This window comes from Plecotus auritus (genome assembly GCF_963455305.1).
Source record: "Plecotus auritus genome assembly, chromosome: 4".
Taxonomy (NCBI): Eukaryota; Metazoa; Chordata; class Mammalia; order Chiroptera; family Vespertilionidae; genus Plecotus; species Plecotus auritus.
The window spans coordinates 56,992,877-57,012,721 of NC_137775.1; the positions used below are offsets into that span (position 1 = coordinate 56,992,877).

Below are 19,845 nucleotides of genomic sequence, written 5' to 3' on the forward strand. Positions count from 1 at the left end.
TAGCATATCCCAGTCATAAATGGCCTAAGACAGTGGTCGGCAAACTGCAGCTCGCGAGCCACATGCAGCTCTTTGGCCCCTTGAGTGTGGCTCTTCCACAAAATACCACGTGCGGCATGCATGTACAGTGCGATTGAAACTTCGTGGCCCGTGCACAGAAGTTGGTTTTCGGTGAGTTTATTTTGAAGTGGCGTTAGAACACTCAAGGGGCCAGAGAGCTGCATGTGGCTCATGAGCCGCAGTTTGCCGACCACTGGCTTAGGATATGGCCTGGTACATGAAATTTTGTGCACTGGGGGGCATCCCTCAGCCCAGCCTGCACTCTCACAGTCCGGGACCTCTTGCTCCTTACGGCCCGCACAGGAGAGGCTCCCCCCACTGCCACTGCGCTCACCAGTCCTGAGCCCACCTTCTGGCTGAGCAGCACTCCCCCTGTGGGAGTGCACTGACCACCAGGGGGCAGCTCCTGCATTGAGCATCTGCCCCCCTGGTGGTCAGTGCGCATAATAGCAACCGGTCGTTTCTCCATTTGGTTGATTTGCATATTAGGGTTTTATTATATAGGATTTATATATGACTTAATTTGTCAGAGAAAGCAAAATGTTTATTTTTCCTTTATTAAAACTTGAGTGCTTATGTTTTCCCAATTCTTTGTTTAAAACAAGGCCAAAATGAGGTACAGAGCTTTCACAAGATCTCCAGATAATTCATATACCCATTAAGTGCTTGAGAAACACTGGTATAACACAAGGTGCCATCAATAAGGGGGGGGAGCAGTTCTATCTGGTTTTAATGGACTAATACAGATTCTCAACTGCAACATATCAATTTGAGCCAGATCATTCTTGGTTTGCAGGGTTATCCTGTGTAGTATAGGATGTTCAGCATCATCTCTGGCCTCTCCCACTAGATACCAGTAGCACTCTCCCCCAAATCCCTCTTGTGACAATTAAAATGTACCTCCAGATACTGCTAAATGCTGGGGGTAGGAGGAGGAGACAGTCCCCAGCTGAGAACCAATGATACAGTGGGATAGCATTTTTAGGAGAATGTAAATAGGAAGTTAAAATCTAGAGTGAATACATTTTATCAGAATAATGAATGAATATTCTTTTTAGTATGTAAGTTTTCACATAGTATTAAATATAAAACAATTGGTTTTATTTTTCTATTAAATTTACTGGAGTGACAACTTTTATTTTTTTGCATCACAATATTAACTGGAGAACTTCTAGGAAAGATCCCATGTTCTACCCCCAGAGACTGCTTTTTTAAAAGATGGGGGAGGGGAGGACTGTTGGAATCTATTTAATATGTTCCCTAGGTAGAAGTGATTGTCTTATTTGGGTCATCTACTCCCTTCAAAATTATACAGTAATTGGTATTAATAAATGAATACTCAGCTAAAGCACCTAATAACATGTTCCTGTCGACTCAGGCATGGCTCCAAAAATTGCTCCTACGTTCTAGGTAAAAACTAGATCCAAAATCCTCTCATTAAAAGCCCATTCCAGTAGTCCTCTCTCCTGCATCTATTTTCTTTCTCCCAGATCATTCCCATAAGCATAATAAACATGCCATTAGAAATCTTTTAATCCTGTAATCCCCCTCTAGCTCTTTTGCCCTATTTTTCTGCTTTAAAATAACCTTTAAAGCAAAACTCAAGAATTTTCTTCGTTCCCACTTTTTTATTCAGAAAACACTCAAGCTGAAAGAGCAGTCAATAATATACTTAGTGAAAAGTTATTGTACCATATTTATGTTTATATTTAACTATTTCAAAGAACATACATACTGCAGCTTCTAAGAAAAAGGTAGTCCTGTATAACTAGAAACTATTATCTCACTTAAAATAATACTCCCCTAAATTTAATTAACATCCAGTCCATACTCACATTTTCCCATTTGTCTCCAAAATGTCTTAGAGCAGGAATGAGTACTATTAAATCAATTGCAAATACTTTATACTCCTGAATAAAGTTATTACATTTACATACTATGTTCAAGAACATTTTATTAATATGAAAATTAGTGATGATGTGAGAAAGGTTTCAGTTACAATGTACGTGTGTTACTGGATTCCAAAGTATGCTGAAAGTGTTTTGATATAGTCCTGTTTGGGATTAACAGTCTACTTTCTGGTTAAACATCATGTGGGGATTATACATTTGTCCTCTAGTGGTATGTAAGGATGACTGGTCTCTCTTAAAACTAAATGTGATCCTTCTGGCTTCATTCATTTGCTTTCTAGCAGCCTCCCCATGTTAGCCTTGCCACGTGGTCAGTCTTCTGTTTGGTAGGTTTTACAAATCCTAAAAGTTCTAGTTCAGAAACAGCTCTAATGAACCGAGCACTGGAGGATATAGTTAAGGAAATTGGCCATGTTGTATTTTGACAAGAGGTTAAAATATCAATGTTAAAACATTAGTAAACTGAAATATAGTTCAAAATACACTCCTAAGTTAAACACTCCTTAGAGGGAAACCATTAAATATTAAATGTAATTGGAATCCAGTCAATAAGATATGAGTGGAAAAGTGCTTAATATTTACCTAATTTTTTCCATAGTATGAAAACTACTCCTGAAAGTACATTAATAACCTTATAAAAATAGAGAATTCAATAATGACAGTTTTGGATGTTTTTTGGTGAATTTTGGAATATCTTGCTATAAGTTTTAAACCAAATATTTTAGATTTGGCTTCATTTTAGATTAAGTTTGGATTAAATATTTAGAGACGTCATTCTGGGATGAGACGGTTAATATCAATAAGGTTGGTTGCATCACATCTTTATAAATCTCGAATGTAGATCTTGGAAAATTACAAACATTCTGTACATATACTTGGACATTGTAGAGTGGTTTTAAAAGGATACTGAATAATGTCATTCCTTTCTTCTGAGGTTATAGAACTGGCATCCGTATTTTCAGCAGCTGTCACAACTGTTGCAAAAGCCTTTTGAGAGAGAAGACAGAAGAAAATAAAAATCTCTACTGTTGCCAAACATCTTTAATTGCCCTTGATGGCTCTGTATAAAGCCAGATCAAGCACTGCTGCTGCTAACTGGCACATTTTTAACAATTACACCAAGTTTCAGATTCTCAAAACTATACTGATACTCACTTTAAATCAAGTACACATGAAAAGATAACAGAGTGGTTCCTGCATAATGTTATTTAAGAGAAGGAATGTGCAGAGAAAAATTACCAAAGTTAAAAAGCAAGGGATGCACTGAATCCTATACTCCCAACCTCCATTACCCCAGCAAAATGCCTGGTTTTCTGGGAAGCAGCCAATTATTAATATTTTTAAATGGCAACAACAGATCTATAAAATAGGGCCTTCAACAGTTAACTTTGTAATATTCTGAGGGAAGGAATAGTTAAAATAACGACAGTTGTCCATGGCCTTGCCAACTATTCCTTGTGCTTCATTATTGCTAGTGTAGTTATTCCAATGTGTTTGTTTTTTTTTCTTTTCGTTTATGCTATAAGGGAAATGGTAGTTAATATACTTTTTTATTTTATGGAATAACAAAACTGATCTAAACTGCTCCGCTTCTGCCTACTGTTAACTTGGGTTTGATCCCATGAATGCACCATTGCCTTGGATCAGAGTGCAGGGGATTGGGAATGGGAATGCTGAACAGTAAGCTGCTATTTTGGAGAAATTTCTGAAGCGTGAGGTGATTTATGCTTTTCAAAAAAGACATTAAGAAAAACAACTCAGGCCGAAACCGGTTTGGCTCAGTGGATAGAGCGTCGGCCTGCGGACTGAAGGGTCCCGGGTTCGATTCCGGTCGGGGGCATGTGCCTTGGTTGCGGGCACATCCCCGGTGGGAGGTGTGCAGGAGGCAGCTGGTCGATGTTTCTCTCTCATCGATGTTTCTGGCTCTCTGTCCCTCTCCCTTCCTCTCTGTAAAATATCAATAAAATATATTTAAAAAAAAAAAAAAAGAAAAAGAAAAACAACTCAGGAAAGTGTCATGGGTAGTGTACAAATAGTTTGCTCTTCTCCCTCCACTTACCTCTGACCAGTCCACAAGGTTGATTAGCCTGCTGCACTCGAGGTGCAGTTTATATGCTATGCAGATGTCTGGGGCGACATTTGGAATGCAGCCTTCTTCACTTTTCAGTGCTTCATTCTAAAAATAACAGTAAACTAAGATGATTACCTTTCAGAAATGATTAGGTACAAAATCAGACAATAAAACCCCTGACCTAAATTTAGTAAATCAGTAAGTGGAGTATAATTTCCTTTATTTTACTCTGCAACAGTTTACCTGTTTAGGATTAAGTCTTGGTCATAATCCTGCTCACTAAAGAATACTCCCAGGATCAGAAGACAAGCATATTTTTCATTTTATTCTTTTTTTTCCCTCATTTTAATAATACATTACTAATTTCTGAGACCCTAATGCATTTCTGGTTTCCATGAAGTTTAAGGAATTCTTTGTGGGTTTTCAACACAATGCTACTTCCAACATTTGAAATTATTTGAATTCTAACAATTACTATACTGTATTAATACCAACTCACTACTTACCAAGTCTATAATCCCAAAGGCTTGTCAACACTGCAGTTCCTAACCCTTACAAAAATCATGAGTGTTTTTCAATTTATTTGAAATCCATGGTTCTTACTTAGAAACAATCTTTCTCACACATTCACTTACACATGGAATTTATAATATACTAGAGACCCAGTGCACGAGATTCATGCACTGGAGTGTGGGGGTTATGTCCCTCAGCCTGGCCTGTGCCCTCTCGCAGTCCGGGACCCCTCGCTCTTTACCACCCACCTGCAGTGGAGGTGGGAAAGGCTCCTGCCACCACCGCTGTGCTCGCCAGCTGAGGCTTGCTGTTCCTTAGCGTAGCGCTGCCTCAGAGGTGGGAGAGGCTCCCGACACTGCTGCTGCGCTTGCCAGCCCTGAGCCCGGCTTCTGGTTGAGCAGCGCTCCCCGCCCCCCGCCCCCCCCATGGGAGCGCACTGACCACCAGGGGGCAGCTCCTGCATTAAACATCTGCCCCCTGGTGGTCCGTGAGCATCATAGTAACCAGTGGTTCCGTTCAGTCGATTTGCATATTATGCTTTTATTATATAGGAAGGATACTCCCAAAGACTGCTAAAATCACACCAGTTCTTTTCTGTGACCTACCACTAGCCAGAATTATTTTGTAAGGCTTAATGTGTGCTTTATATAGAAATGATATTTTGTGTTGTGAATATGAAATTACTCAAGCTCCCCACTACCCACCATCACTGAAGACCACTGATTTTTATCTTCCCACTCAAGATTTCTCTTGTAATGCTTAGCATGCCTGTGTGCCACTTTGGAATAGGAAACTAGTACACAGGACACTCTTCATAGGTTTCATGGAGTCACTCCTTAGGTGTCCTTTGTGGTAAGATTTCTACATGTAAACTGAGTGACAACTTAGTAACTAATAAATTAACAATATTAACTTATTAAAAAACTATCAACAAACTTTTTAATATATGTATATAACTTACTGCAATATAGCTTACTAAAATGTTTAAAGTGACCACTTTATCTCACCATAAGAAAATTTTTAAGATCCTGATCTGTCTTGTACTTTCAGTATAAACAACTTTGTAGAACTATCAAATGTGTCTCGTTTTAGGAGACTATTCCTGGCAGATTCTGGCCATCTGGAGATGCTCTCTCAGAATAGATCGTTCCTTGGTTTAAAATCCAAGATGAAATCCCAGAGCATTTCTAAGTAATTTTAGTAGGCCATACAGTTTGAGCCCCTTTTTTGCTGTTATTGGGGGAAACATTTATTTCACAAAAGTAGTAGCATTTTACTCGTTTTAGTATCTATCTACTGATTTTATCACACGAAGGGGAAGACATTTACAATGATCTAATGTTGGCAGCATTAGTTGACTTGATTATTTTCAATGGCTTAGAAAACACCCTCTGAAGTCTAAAGAATTTTTAAAGGTATCTGAAAGAGGTGCCAATTCTGAGCTGCCAACTAACTCCCTGGTCACTAGGAACTGTAAATTTATGTTTTTGTGATAAATAATGCCTGGGGTCTGACCCAAACTGTCAGAGAAGTGAATCTGCTCCTTACCTTGAGATAATAATAGGGGTTGTTGAGTGCAGTGTGGAGGGCCAAGCGCGGAGCAGCATTGAGGTGCTCGTGAAGGGTGTGAGCAGCGGTGAAGTACACCACCTCATGCAGAGACTGTGTCTCGGGAGGCAGAAGGTATTCTCTGAAACAGCCCAAGTCAGCTATCAGCATTTAGATAAGCACAGATTTAATTTCAATGTAACATTTTTGTGAATCTGGGGGGAAGACTGAACAATTTGCTTAATGGGCAAAATCAACAACAACCAAAAACAAACAAATGAAACAAACCCAAAAATCAAATTCAGTGCAGGTTCACAAAGAATTGTACCTATTCCATTATTTTTTAAAACTTCCAGAATTCTTCAGAGCACAAGAAACTATATTTGTTCTGATTTAAACCTTTAAGAACAAATGTACATAAATTACATTTCTGTTGTAAATCTTCAAAGTATAATTTCTTAAAGTATTAAGATATACTTTCTTAAATTGTTTAGAAAACCAAGATATCCACATTCCTGCCAGAGCAAACACTTACCTCTGCAAATATTAAACAGGCCTTGTGCCTGGAATTAAGAGTTTACAAAATTCTTTTTGGATCACAGAAAGTATTTTAATTTGTATCTCTCATAGAAATGGTACCTTGAAAATTTTTATGTTAGAATTACTTTTTACTTTAGAAGGCAAAAAAGGCTAAATGTTAGCTTCAGGATATTGAAAAACAAGCAAATGTAAAAAGTTTAATGAGATTCTTATGAGCTAGATGATAAACATAATTAAATCTGAACTTAAAAAATAAAGCATTAAAAAATTCAGTTTGAGTTAATGTGGCTCAGTTGGTTGGAACATTGTCCCATGCACCAAAATGTTGTGGGTTTGTCCTTCAATTGTAGTGCATACAGGAGGCAACAAATAAATGTTCCTCTCTCACATCGATGTTTCTCTCCCTGTCCCTTCCTCTCTCTCTAAAATAATTTCTTTAAAATTCAGTTTGAATGTTAATGAGCCCATCAGCTGGTCTCAACCATGATAGTGATATAGGTCTTTGGTGGCCTAGAGGGTAACAAATTGGAAGAAGCTTCGGTATACATTACCCAAAGATAGAGTAATAAGTCACTAATTCAGTGAACTCACATGCCTTCAGAAAGATTCCTGGGGCTTAGTCCAGTCCTAGCCTTGAAGTATTTTGGCCACATGACGGATTGTAGCAGCTCCTTTTCCCATGTGTGCAAGCAGCACATTTACCTCAGCCAAGTTACCAGGGAAATCATCCTCTTCTTCCTGCAGTCCTGGCTTTCTCCCTCTTGCAGAGGATACCATTCCCCAGAAAATCCCACTATCCCTGCTCACCAGTGTCAGTGGAGGAAGAGAAAGTGAAGAGGGTATTAACCATATACATCATTCCCCAGTATCTCCTTCCTCCCTGTCTCCAGAGCTCCTGGCCCCCAGCTCAGTCCACTTCTGTAGACATCTGCAGTCAATCAGAATAAAAGCCAATTGCAAAGAGTATGATTTGTAACTTGACCTAAGGACCAGCAGTCTGTACCTCAAGTACTGCTAACATCTTACTCAAGATTAAGTTAATTTAGCTGTAGCCCCAGGAATGGTTTCTGTGATGCTGAATGCCAACCTGGATGGCTGGTTACTCATTTATAATTTCTGACCATAAACTCTTCCTACACCAACCTCAGGCTGTTTCTCCCCAATCATTAAAGACTCTATTGACGTTCCTGCTATGTAATAAGGACTGGAAGTTTAACAAGGCAACCAGACAGAGTCAATTTCAGAAAAGAATTATTGTCTCACATGTGTAATCCTCTCCCTTTTCAACATCTTTATATTTAATGTTTAGAATTCCTAAGGGGAAAAGTCTTTTTTAATATCCTCAAAGTATCTCCAACAGAGGTAATATATTTGCCTATATTTTGTTTCCACTGGGCTACATTAAGTGAACAACAGCTATAAACCTGGAGATTGGCACAGAAATATTCTTCTGCAACTTATTTGCTGTGAGAAGAAATATGCAATTAGTTGGACACTACAGCACCTACCATGCTCATTTTGGATTCAGATCAGAGAGGTGTTTTTAAGGGAACTGGTAGAATCATTTAGTATCAAGGGCTGAAAAGCTGAAGCTTGGTATTTTGGTGAAAACTGGAACTTAGTCTCTGCTCTCAGTAGTCTCAATAAGGCTCATGGTACACTGGGAACCCTGCCTTTTGGAGTCTATTGCTTATATTTATCTTTTTGTCCACAAGCAATATTTATCTGGATAATTTCCACAAACTATATATGAAGTTTCTAACTATCACAATACAGTGAAGTAAAAAACATTAAGTAACAGGCTGTGGGAAAAGAAGGCAGCACCAATGGTAGCACCTTCCAATCTTGGTTGGCCTAGGGGTAGGGAGTGTGGACGGTTTCTTTTTAAACAGAGACCCTCATTTCAATTTACAAAAGAATTACCGACTGATATAAAATTGAATTGCGAACAAAAGTAGACTAAAAAGCAAATACTACTCTACTTTGGGGTGGAAATGGGAGAAAAGAATGAGTCCTTCAGAGTAGGAGGGGAGACAGTTGGGGGAAGGTTCTGTGGCTGTGACCCCAGGTGGCCACTCAACGCTATTTCACTTTTACTTTCAGTGGTTTCAGGAAGGTCCGATTTTTCTTCTTTCTTCCCCTTGGTATATGCTTCAAAGTTTGCCAAATGTCCACAAGGCCACCTTGACTTTCCTCAAACTTTTTCTAGCCACTCCCTTTCCCATCTGGCTTTTTGAACTTCAATCTCTTCCTCTGTCACTTCCTTTCAAGCATTTCTTTAGCTTCTCTCTTAATTTCCAGCTCAGCAAAGTTTCACGGTCTGTTAGTATATCACTTGTTTGAACAGCTCTAGATCACCTTCCTCCACATTTCTCCAGAACTCCAAGCTCTTTTCGAACATCTGTAATGTGACTGATCCTTGGTGACAGTATGGAGAAATGAAGAGGGCCTTTTGACAGATGTCATCATACGGGGCCTGGGACTTTCCATAGTCAGCCTCTCCTTGGGCTTTAGCTCCCACATGATTTCTCGGGTTCCTTTTAGCTCTAATATGCTACAAATCCTAATCTCTTTCCTCCTGGGAGTCAATCTTGGTAAAGAAAGTCAACCCTAGTAAGGAAAATTTTGTGATTTCACAACATATTTCAATCATGTTCAGTTTTATTTTAGTAACTACTCAGAAAGGTAAAAGGTCAGACATATTAGGGAAATGGTTGTCTGGTTTCAGAGCCTACAATTTGGGATTTGTGAGAACTCAAAAAGGAACCTGATATTCGGCTTAGAAATTATGCCTACAATTCATCGCAAAATTATTTTTAGCAACTGCAATGGTCACAACCTGGTAAAAGGGAAGAGCCAGGCCAAAACCGGTTTGGCTCAGTGGATAGAGCGTCAGCCTGCGGACTGAAGGGTCCCGGGTTCGATTCCGGTCAAGGGCATGTAACTTGGTTGCGGGCACATCCCCAGTGGGAGGTGTGCAGGAGGCAGCTGATCGATGTTTCTCTCATCGATGTTTCTGACTATCTATCCCTCTTCCTTCCTCTCTGTAAAATATCAATAAAATATATTAAAAAAAAAAAAAAAAAAAAAAAAAAAGGGAAGAGCCAGGAACTTGGGGCTGGAAACTGTAAGAACAGGGAAGTCAGCAGGGCAAGATTAACTCTACGAGTTCTATAAGGTCATTTCTGGCTTGTAGGTCAGTTCAACACTGCATTGCATCACTTTTATATGACACATTTCTCTCACTGTATGTAAACTGCCTTTGTCATACTTGGTTGATCATTTGGACCTCTTTCATGACATTAGTAATTTCTCCCCAATGACTAGGAACAATGACTCTGCCCCCACATTGTCCTAGAAAATGGAACTTTTCACTTTCAAGAAGGTCAGGTAATTTATCAGAAAACCACTCTTTGTCTTCAATAACTGAGCTGCTATATTTTCAGTACTTGATTCTATTCAGTGTCTAGCTGGCTGCTGAGTTAGACTGCCATTAAAATAGAATCAGCAATGATAAATAACAGTTTGTTTTCCTACTCTTTAACTATGAAGTCATTTTCTTTTTCTCACTTGCCTTGTTTTTCTATAGCAGTGATCTGGGTTTCCCAAAAAGGAATAATCTTTAAAAAACAGGCAAGACTGGTAGACTTCTAAGTTTACTATGAGTACATTTCTTAACATGAATTTAGTGCTGATAATGAGTTGCACAGGTATTCTCTAGAATTAGAAGTCCTTTCTTTACTCGGGATAAATAGGACATTACGGCTAACCTGCTCTGGGACTTGGCCCAGGTCCAGCATACTATTAGCAGAGATAGAGAAAGAATAAAGTGTAATGCAAATACTGTGTTATTAGAGAGGGGAAAAACGCTTTCTGTTTCCATCACCACCCCTCCTATCCCAGCCTAATGAACTAGATCAAATTTAACCTGTATTTTTGAACTGGCTGTAAAAGAATGCACTAAGTCATTTTGTTTACACATCTTCATAAGGATGGAAAGATGATCAAAATTACAATTCTTGGCTGGGAGGAGGAACCTGAAAAGCATAAAGCCTAATCTAGGGGCAAGTGTCCAAAATGGGTATGGACGCTATCACATCAGTGCTATTTGGGAATAGCCAGTTTTAGCTCTTAAGAGCCACAACTTACCTCACCAGACTGTCAATGAAGTTCACAACTTTTTCTCTCAGGACTTCAAACTTGGTCTGTTTCTTTCCTGTTCTTCTTAGCTCCTTCATTTCCAATAGTGACTGTGGATGGAAAGAACACGGCTTTACTGGTGATTCGGAGAAAGAAAACCCCCCAGAGGCAGCTGATGCCCTCTGCGTAGACAGAATGTGCAAGAAAGAACCAGATCAGAATGGGTTCTTTTTTAATTTTAAGGTCTGGAAAGAATCTCTCCTCCTAGTGTTTTGCTTCAAACATTGAGTAAATTTTCCGGGAAAGAGGAAAAGGGCAGTTTACTTCGTTACTAAGTTATATGGCAGAGTGCTCACTATCCACAACTCATTACTTCATTTAAGTAAAGGACTTACAAGGAAAAGAAAAACCTTGCCCTTTTGCCACACTAACAGAATAGATTCCATGTGGTTTGCTTTTGCTTAGATTGAAATTTTACTCTACATTTATCATAACTTGGTATCATGCTATACAAAGAAGGTTCTATACTCTGACAACCAAGATTCTAAAGTTAGAACTACCTGAAAAAGATTACAATGGGTATACTGTAGTTCAATTTCGCTCTACATGACTATACATTAAAAAAATCAAGAAAAGTATCTAAAACTAATGAGGTAGGCTCAACAGAAATACCAATAAATACATCAGATAAATAATTGGATTCTTTTTTGCAACTATGTTCCCATTTTCCCTATTGCTAGTTAATTTTCTTTCTCTCTGAGGCTACAGGAACAGTTTCCACCTATGTTCACTAGTAAATTCCAGACTGTGTACATGGAGAATGAGGCTGGTTTTATTTATAAGTGAATTACAAAGTATGCTTTGTTCCTGGGTGTGATTTTAAAAGGAAAATAAAAATATCCAGGCAGAGCTGATCTAGAGTACATACTGGGAAAAGGAGTATCACAGGATGTCATTGGAAGGAGAAGAAAGTGACCTGACCTTCTGAAGATGATAGAGGTCTGTCTTCTGAAGCCCCTTTGACTGTGACCCAGAAGCATCTTCTTCCTCTTTGACTTCTGCTTTTAATACAAAACCAATATACAGCAACTGGGATAAATCCATTCAAGTCAAGAGAACCAACATTTCTACTATTCCAAGAGAAATACAGTTTCATCTGGCAGGGGATCAAGCGTCCATCAGATAAATTATTTCTTCCAGAAGCTAAAGGTCAATAAATATTACATAACTTATGCTGCAGAGGGGTCCTGAAAAAACAGCCACTGAATGTTTAAAATGTGACCACAATGAAAACAAAGTACAAATACCCTCCCCTCAAAAAAACGAACAGCAAAAAGCGCCAAGTCTTTGTGCTGTTATAAATAGCTTCTAAAAAACAAAGTTAAACTGTATTCCTTTGACTATGCCTACACACATAAACCTGTACACTGGCAAGTTTGGCCCTGATGTTGCAATGTACTATTTTTGACAAAATGCTATTAAAGTAATCAAGAGGGTGTGTAAAAGCTGTGACATAATCTACTAAAACACAAAGTGCATCTTTGCTCTTCAGCATAGGCTACAGTAAACCACATCTGGCCAGAGGTGCAGCTGTGCTTCTGGAGAGGTGAGGCTGTATACCCTCTTCCTCGTGCAAGGCAGCTGCTAGAACTGCACACTCACATGGCTCATTCGGACCAAGTCTGAGACAGGAGGATGTAGCTAGAGAAGTGATCTTGTTCTCAAAGAACAACTTCCTTTTAGCTATGGATTATTCTTGGTTCAAGAAAGATATAATTTAAGATTAAAATATCTGATAAATTCTTTGTCCCATTTCATTAACATGTAGCAGATTCTTAAAAATAAATATGACACTCTGACCTACTTAACCCTCAAATATAATTTAAAAACCAGACTGTAATATGTAATAAGTGTGAAGGAACCAGAGATAGCATATAGTCAAATATTTCCGGTTTTCCAATGTAGGGGGTTTTAATGTCACTTTATTATTAACAATGTGTCACTTCTGGAAATAGAGAAATTACAAACATTTCTTCCAGACACCAGTTTTGCTTCAACTTGTAAAATTCTTTATTCTTTATACTACTAATCATCTTAATCTCCATCCTTCCCATTAAGGTACATTACTTCATGTACTATTAGCACATCATAGAATTTGTTCATTAGTTTATGTTACATGAACTCTAATTAAAATTATATATGCAGTTTCATTTGACAAAAATCTGAGTCCAATTTTGGGTTTTTTGTTTTTATATTTTTATTGATTTCAGAGAAGAAGGGAAAGGGAGAGAGACAGAACATCAATGATGAGAGGAAATCATTGATCGGCTGCCTCCTGCCCGCTTCCTACTGTGGACCACGCCAGCAACCTGGCATGTGCCCTTGACCAGAATCAAAACCCGGGACCTTTCAGTCTGCAGGCCGACGCTCTCTCCACTAAGCCAAACCAGGTAGGGCTGAGTCCAATTTTGTAAAAGACTGAAATTTATCTTAAATTCTCCTAAGTCTTTTACCCTATTAATGTCCTTAAAGTGGACCTTCACTGTCCCAGGGACCATAATTAGGGGGCATTTAAAGTGTGAATCAGTGAGAAAAGAACAATGAGCTGGTGATTAAGAGAGGTAGGTACTGGTCTGGAGCTAGCTGGCTGTGGGATTTTGAGCAAGTTCCGTTCTCATCCGAGCTTTAGATTCTGTATGTAGCTGGACTCAATGATCTCCACAATTACCAATTACAGCCCTTTTGAAACATGGTTAGGCTCATGCCCACCCACAACCTGGAGGGAACCGACCCCTTAGTCTTGTGGGGTACTTCCTCCTTTTGCCTGTTCCTGCCACTTGCTCTTTCACCTTCCATTAACTAAGCATTCCTCTGGTGAGGGATATCAGCAAAAGTGGTTTCCTAAATCTAAAGGCTTTACAAGACAAAGGAACACTTGCCAAACAGGAAGGATTACTATGGGCATTCCAAGTAAAATATTTTCACTAATCCATGTGCAATCTATGTGCTTATACATTATCCACCAAGCTGTCTCTTTCCCCCAAGTTCCGTTAAAAATTTTCCTGAATAGGGAAAAGTAAAAGGTGCACACTTATTTTGTTTGCTTTACCAAAGAATTCCAAACTTTGGTGCTAGAGACAGAGCAAGAGAAGAGCCCATGAGAATTAATGATCAGTACCAATCTGTGGTGCTCTAGAACAAGAAGTCCTGGAGCATGAGAGAACAGAACATGGCTACTTGTACACAACCAGGCACCCCAGCATCTGGCAAATATAAATATGGTCACATGGGGGCCATGAAAATAAGGGAACTCTAACCCTTCACACAGAGAAATGGCAGGTTCACTTTCACTGTAAGTTGATTAAAGCAGACCTCATGCACAATTTGGTAATCAGCACACCAAATGAGCCTTACTGCTGTGAAAGAACTATTAATTTTTCAGGCTTACTAATGACTTATGCAGTGTTTTTGAGATCGATAAAGGACCTGATGGAATGCTTAAGAAAAAAATCTAAAAGGAGTCCTTAATTATGATGCCCTGCTAATCTCATCAATCTTAATATTTTTGTCCCTCCCCCTCCTTTTTTTAAAGATAAGTCCTCCAAATTGTCCATCTGCAGAAAGAATGTTTCTATTTTTCTGCCCATTTGATGCTTTTCATTGCTTAAACCAAAGCTGGAAGATAACCATTTGACCTGTTTGTAATTATCAATATGTAATATTCTGAGGCTTGGTATACTGACTATCATGAACTACTTTATGCCTTCATCTCTCAATACAGCCAAACGTGGGGTTTTCCATGTCATTTTAGTTACATGACTTTCATAGCCAGTAAAATTGGCAGGATATCATCTTCTCACCATCAAGGCTCTGAAGCTGGGCCAGGAGCTCCTCTATCCTCTTTGCTGTGCTGCCAAGCTGCTTTTCAGAAGAGGACTTTAAAACGCTGAAACACTTCTGAAGGATGGTCATCAGTTCATCTTTTGCCAACATTCTAGAATAGAATCAGTGACAGGAGATGTAATCTAACTGGAACATTAATGAGGTTAAAAAATATTGTCTACATATGAAATGATTCTGATCAGAAGAAGATGGTACAATTTCTTCATTAGTAGCTACCAACATTTGTTGGAGAGATTTTCCTCAGTATGTATGACATTCAGAAGTATTCAGAAGAGTTCTCATGAAGAAGCTCAGCTTAGAAAGCTTACAAACATCTGGTTTCATAGTCTGGCTCTGGCACTTACTATGTCTGTAATATAGAACAAATTACTAAACACCTGTGATCCTTGGTTTCCCTGTCTGTAAAATGAAACAGGGACTCACCTATTTCACAGCTTAGAATGGAGGCTTAAAAACTAAATCAGAAGATATTTGAAGAATCTGGCACAGTGCTTACCATACAGTAGGCATTGAAGGTTTCCCTTCACTTCAGATATAAATGTCAATATGAGACAAGAAATGTTTGCTGAGGAAATAACACTTATGCTAAAAGAAATCTTGCTTGGAAGGACCAAAAGACTATCACAATAATTTCTCTAATTACTATTTAGCTATGCTTTATATCTTTTATGGGCATTATAAACATCAGTCAGGAAATCCACTTAACTTTAAATTACATAGGAAATTCTGCTGGTTTTGTAACAAGCAGAAGAGTTGTGTAAGTCATTTAAGGCCATATTGGAAATCTTTGTTAGGAATGAAGAGAGAACACAGATATTCTCAAATTAAGATCCTGTTCTCAGAGCCATTACTTATAGGATCTCTCCACTAAGATCATATTCAGTAACAGAATGAAATGGAATCAGGTCAATATTAGTAATGTTAAGCACTATGACATAAGTATACAAGTTATTCTCAGCAAACAGTCCTGAATTATGACGACTACAATGATTAAAAGTTCTTATATTAATCATGAAGAAACAATCAGACAAATCCAGAATGTGTGCTATTCTGCAAGATAATTCTCTCATGTTTGACATTTTTCATAATAAAAAATGGGAAAAAATACTAATATTACTAAGTTAGGAGGAAAATACAAATCTAACTAGATTATGACTACTGAAAAAATTAACCTGGTTACTTCAACTAAAATATAAATGCAGACTGAAAAACAAAAAATACCATACAACCAAACCAATAAATATAGAAACTGGTAGGTACGGACAAAAGGCAAACTTTTCCTGATTTTTTTTTTAATTTAATAAATCTTTATTGTTCAGATTATTACAATTGTTTCTCCTTTTTCCCCCCTAGCTCCCCTCCACCTGGTTCCCACCCCACCCTTTGCCCTTACCTCCCCCCACACTGTCCTCATCCATAGGTGTACGATTTTTGTCCAGTCTTTTCCTGCACCCCCACACCCCTTTCCTCCTGAGAATTATCAGTCCACTCCCTTTCTATGCCCCTGATTCTATTATATTCACCAGTTTATTCTGTTCCTCAGATTTTTTATTCACTTAATTTTTAGGTTCACTTGTTGATAGATATGTATTTGTTGTTCATCATTTTTCTCTTTACTTTTTTCTTCTTCCTCTTCTTAAAGAATACCTTTCAGCATTTCATATAATTCTGGTTTGGTGGTGATGAACTCCTTTAGCTTTTTCTTATCTGTGAAGTTCTTTATCTGACCTTCCATTCTGAATAATAGCTTTGCTGGGTAGAGTAATCTTGGTTGTAGGTTCTTGCTGTTCATCACTTTGAATATTTCTTGCCACTCCCGTCTGGCCTGCATAGTTTCTGTTGAGAAATCAGCTGACAATCGTATGGGTGCTCCCTTGTAGGTAATTAACTGTTCTTCTCCTGCTGTTTTTAAGATTCTCTCTTTGTCTTTTGCTCTTGGCATTTTAATTATGATGTGTCTTGGTGTGGTCCTCTTTGGATTCCTTTTGTTTGGGGTTCTGTGCACTTCCTGGACTTGTAAGTCTATTTCTTTCACCAGGTCAGGGAAGTTTTCTGTCATTATTTCTTCAAATAGGTTTTCAGTATCTTGCTCTCTCTCTTCTCTGGCACCCCCATAATTCTGATGTTGGTACGCTTGAAGTTGTCCCAGAGGCTTCTTACACTATCTTCAACTTTTTGGATTCTTTTTTCTTTTTTTTGCTTTTCCAGTTGAGTGTTTTTTGCTTCTTTGTATTTCAAATCTTTGACTTGATTCTTGCATTCCTCTAGTCTGCTGTTGGGTCTCTGTATAATATTTTTTATTTCAGTCAGTGTATGTTTAATTTCTAGTTGGTCCTTTTTCATATCTTTGAGGGTCTCGTCATATTTATCGGCATTTTCTAGGATATTCTTGGAAAGCCTTATAACCGTGGTTTTGAATTCTATATCCAGTCGTTAGTTTTCCTCCATTTCTTTCGTTTGTGATCTGTTTCTTCGTCTCCCCATTTTTCACTGCTTCCCTGAGTTGGTAGGGTAGGTTTGTGTGCTAGCTTTCCTACATGGCCCAGTGGGTCTGCCTCCCCAGTTAACCTGAGGTGGACACTCTTGGTGCAGCCCTTTGTGGACTATGTGTACAGCCTTGTTGTAGTTAAGTCTTGATTGTTGTTGGTATCACTGAGAGGAATTTACTTGCAGGCCAGTTGGCTGTGAGGATCAGGTGTGTCTACACTGGGAGATTTTCGGTGCTGGAGACAGCCTTATAGGATTAGCCTTACCAGATTGCAAAGGCCTCTGTGCTCAGCTTGGAAGGGGCGGAGTCTCAGGGCAGAGCAGACAGTCTTGGCTTCCCGTCAGCCCTGCCCTTGCTCGCGAGTCTCCAGACCTCTGCCTTCCGCGGTTCCTGAGTTTCTGCCTTACAGTCCAGATTTCTCCCGTAAGAGCGTGGGTCCCCAGGGGCTCGCCCGGAACTGCGGTTCAGTGCAGTTGGAACTGGGGTTCAGTGCAGTCAGGAGCTTCCAACTCCCTTCTGCTAGGGATAGCCTGTGGTAACCTCTGCAGTCAGTCTTTGTGCGCACTCGTGCCTCCAGACCCCTGCCGCCATGGCTCCCCTGAGTCTCCGAGTTTCTGAGTCTCCATGTGCCTTTCTCCCCACCCGACAGTCCAAACTCCCCCTGTATGAGCCTGGGCCCACAGGGTTTCGCCCGGAACTGAGGTTCAGTGCAGTCGGAACTGGGGTTCAGTGCAGTCGGGGGCTTCCTTCCCCCTCCTGCCAGAGAAAGCCAGCCAGGCACTCTGCTGCCCTTCCTCTCTGCGCGCGCGTGTCTCCGTACCTCAGCTCTTTGCCACTCCTTCTCTGTGATCTTTCCTCTTTCCTTCTAGTTGTAGAATTTTCACTCAGCCAGCTTTCCTGTGGTTCTGGATGGTGTCTGTTCTGTCTTTTTGTTGTAGTTTTGAAATTGTTGTGCGGGGCAGCAGTTTAGGTGCTTACCTATGCCGCCATCTTGGTTTCCTCAACTTTTTCTGATTTTAAGAAAACGTATAAAATCTTCTCTTCTGCCCTGGTCAGTGTAGCTCAGTTGGTAGGAGTGTCCTCCCATCCACCCAAAGGTCTAGGGTTCGATTCTGGGCCAGGGCACACATCTGGGTTTCAGATTACATCTCCCCCCCCCCCGCCACCCCCATTGGGGTGTGTACAGGAAGCAACTGATTGATGTTTCTTTCTCTCCCCAACACCCCTCTAAAAATCAATGAAAATATATCCTCAGGTGAGGCTTTAAAAAAAAAGTGGTGAACTATGTTAAACACTGATAATAGTTTAAAAATGCAAATGAAGATGGAGAATAGACCATTACATTTAGGTACATGGAGGTCACTGTTGACCTTGATCAAGGTACTTGTGCAAAAAACAAGAAAGTTAACGAAAGAATGGGAGGAGAGGAATTGAAGATAGTGTGACAATGCTTTCAAATTTTGGTGGATTCCATCTAGCACATTGCTTTCAAAGAAATAGAATAAAAATGAAAAGAAGCCCTAACTGGTTTGGCTCAGTGGATAGAGTGTCGGCCTGAGGACTGAAGGGTCCCAGATTCGATTCTAGTCAAGGGCATGTACCTTGGTTGCAGGCACATCCCCAGTAGGGGGTGTGCAGGAGGCAGCTGATTGAAGTTTCTCTCTCATCATGTTTCTAACTCTATCCCTCTCCCTTCCTCTCTGTAAAAAAAAAAAAATCAATAAAACATATTAAAAAAAACACAAAAGAAAATAATTGAATTTAAAAGTGTAAAAGCCATCACACTAGATTACTTTGAAGAGAAAGGAAAAAAACACATCTAGGATAGATCATATTAATGTGGAAAATGAGCTATTTATCTTTAGCCAATTTAATTAAGTGATTATATCACCATCAAGTAAATTGTTCAAAAAAGGCTTGTGGTACTTACTGTGTTAAAAGTTTTATAGGTTGCCATAAAAAATGTTTCCTTAACTGAGACAGAAAGAGAATCCTTTAGCAATCATTAAAAACAATCATCCTGCAGGGCAATGGAGTGTTCTGCTTCATTGTGCAGAATAATTTCTGGTTAAGCACTGATTATATAAACGTCTGATTGAGAACAGACTATAAGGAGAAACTAGTCAATCCATGGCTAATGCAAAGATCTGAATAAAGAGCTCGAAGGTTCTCAATACACCAATATAAAACTGCTTAGAAAAATATTCAAAAACTTAAACCTGAAAATATACCAATGAAGACAAGAAGAAAAACAAACAAAAATGCTTAAAAAAAATACATTCAGAGATTATCTTCTTCAAAGACAACACAACAAAGCAATCATATATGATCATGACAAGTGAAATAAAAATATGCATGATTCCTTCTAAGTCTCGATATTTCATTTTAGATGCCACTTCTCCAAGAAACTGCTCAACCTCCAAATGAAAGTTAACTGTACAGTGTATTAGTTCCTCAGCACACAAAACCTCACCCATCATAGCCCTTATTACTCTGTATTTATATATTTTATTGATTTTTTACAGAGAGGAAGGGAGAGGGATAGAGAGTTAGAAACATCGATGAGAGAGAAACATCGATGAGAGAGAAACATCGATCAGCTGCCTCCTGCACACTCCCCACTGGGGATGTGCCTGCAACCAAGGTACATGCCCTTGACCGGAATCGAACCT

General features: G+C 39.2%; 1 protein-coding gene across 6 annotated transcripts in view; it reads right to left on the reverse strand.

Annotated features, from left to right (window-relative positions):
- Window positions 1–585: 585 nt before the first annotated feature.
- Window positions 586–19,845, reverse strand: part of ORC3 (origin recognition complex subunit 3) — a 60,628-nt gene continuing 41,368 nt past the window's right edge. For 3 of the 6 annotated variants that reach the window (XM_080663744.1, XM_080663746.1, XM_080663748.1), the window contains 7 exons: window positions 14,643–14,776; window positions 11,764–11,843; window positions 10,792–10,892; window positions 6,103–6,244; window positions 4,030–4,146; window positions 2,878–2,957; window positions 613–2,353 (listed from right to left, as the gene is read on the reverse strand). In XM_080663744.1, coding sequence (XP_080519870.1) covers window positions 2,248–2,353; window positions 2,878–2,957; window positions 4,030–4,146; window positions 6,103–6,244; window positions 10,792–10,892; window positions 11,764–11,843; window positions 14,643–14,776 — 760 coding nt within the window. In that variant the 3' untranslated portion in view covers window positions 613–2,247. Of the gene's footprint in view, window positions 2,354–2,877; window positions 2,958–4,029; window positions 4,147–6,102; window positions 6,245–10,791; window positions 10,893–11,763; window positions 11,844–14,642; window positions 14,777–19,845 lie in introns of all 6 variants that reach the window. The other 3 variants (XM_080663749.1, XM_080663747.1, XM_080663745.1) reach the window with 2 other exon arrangements.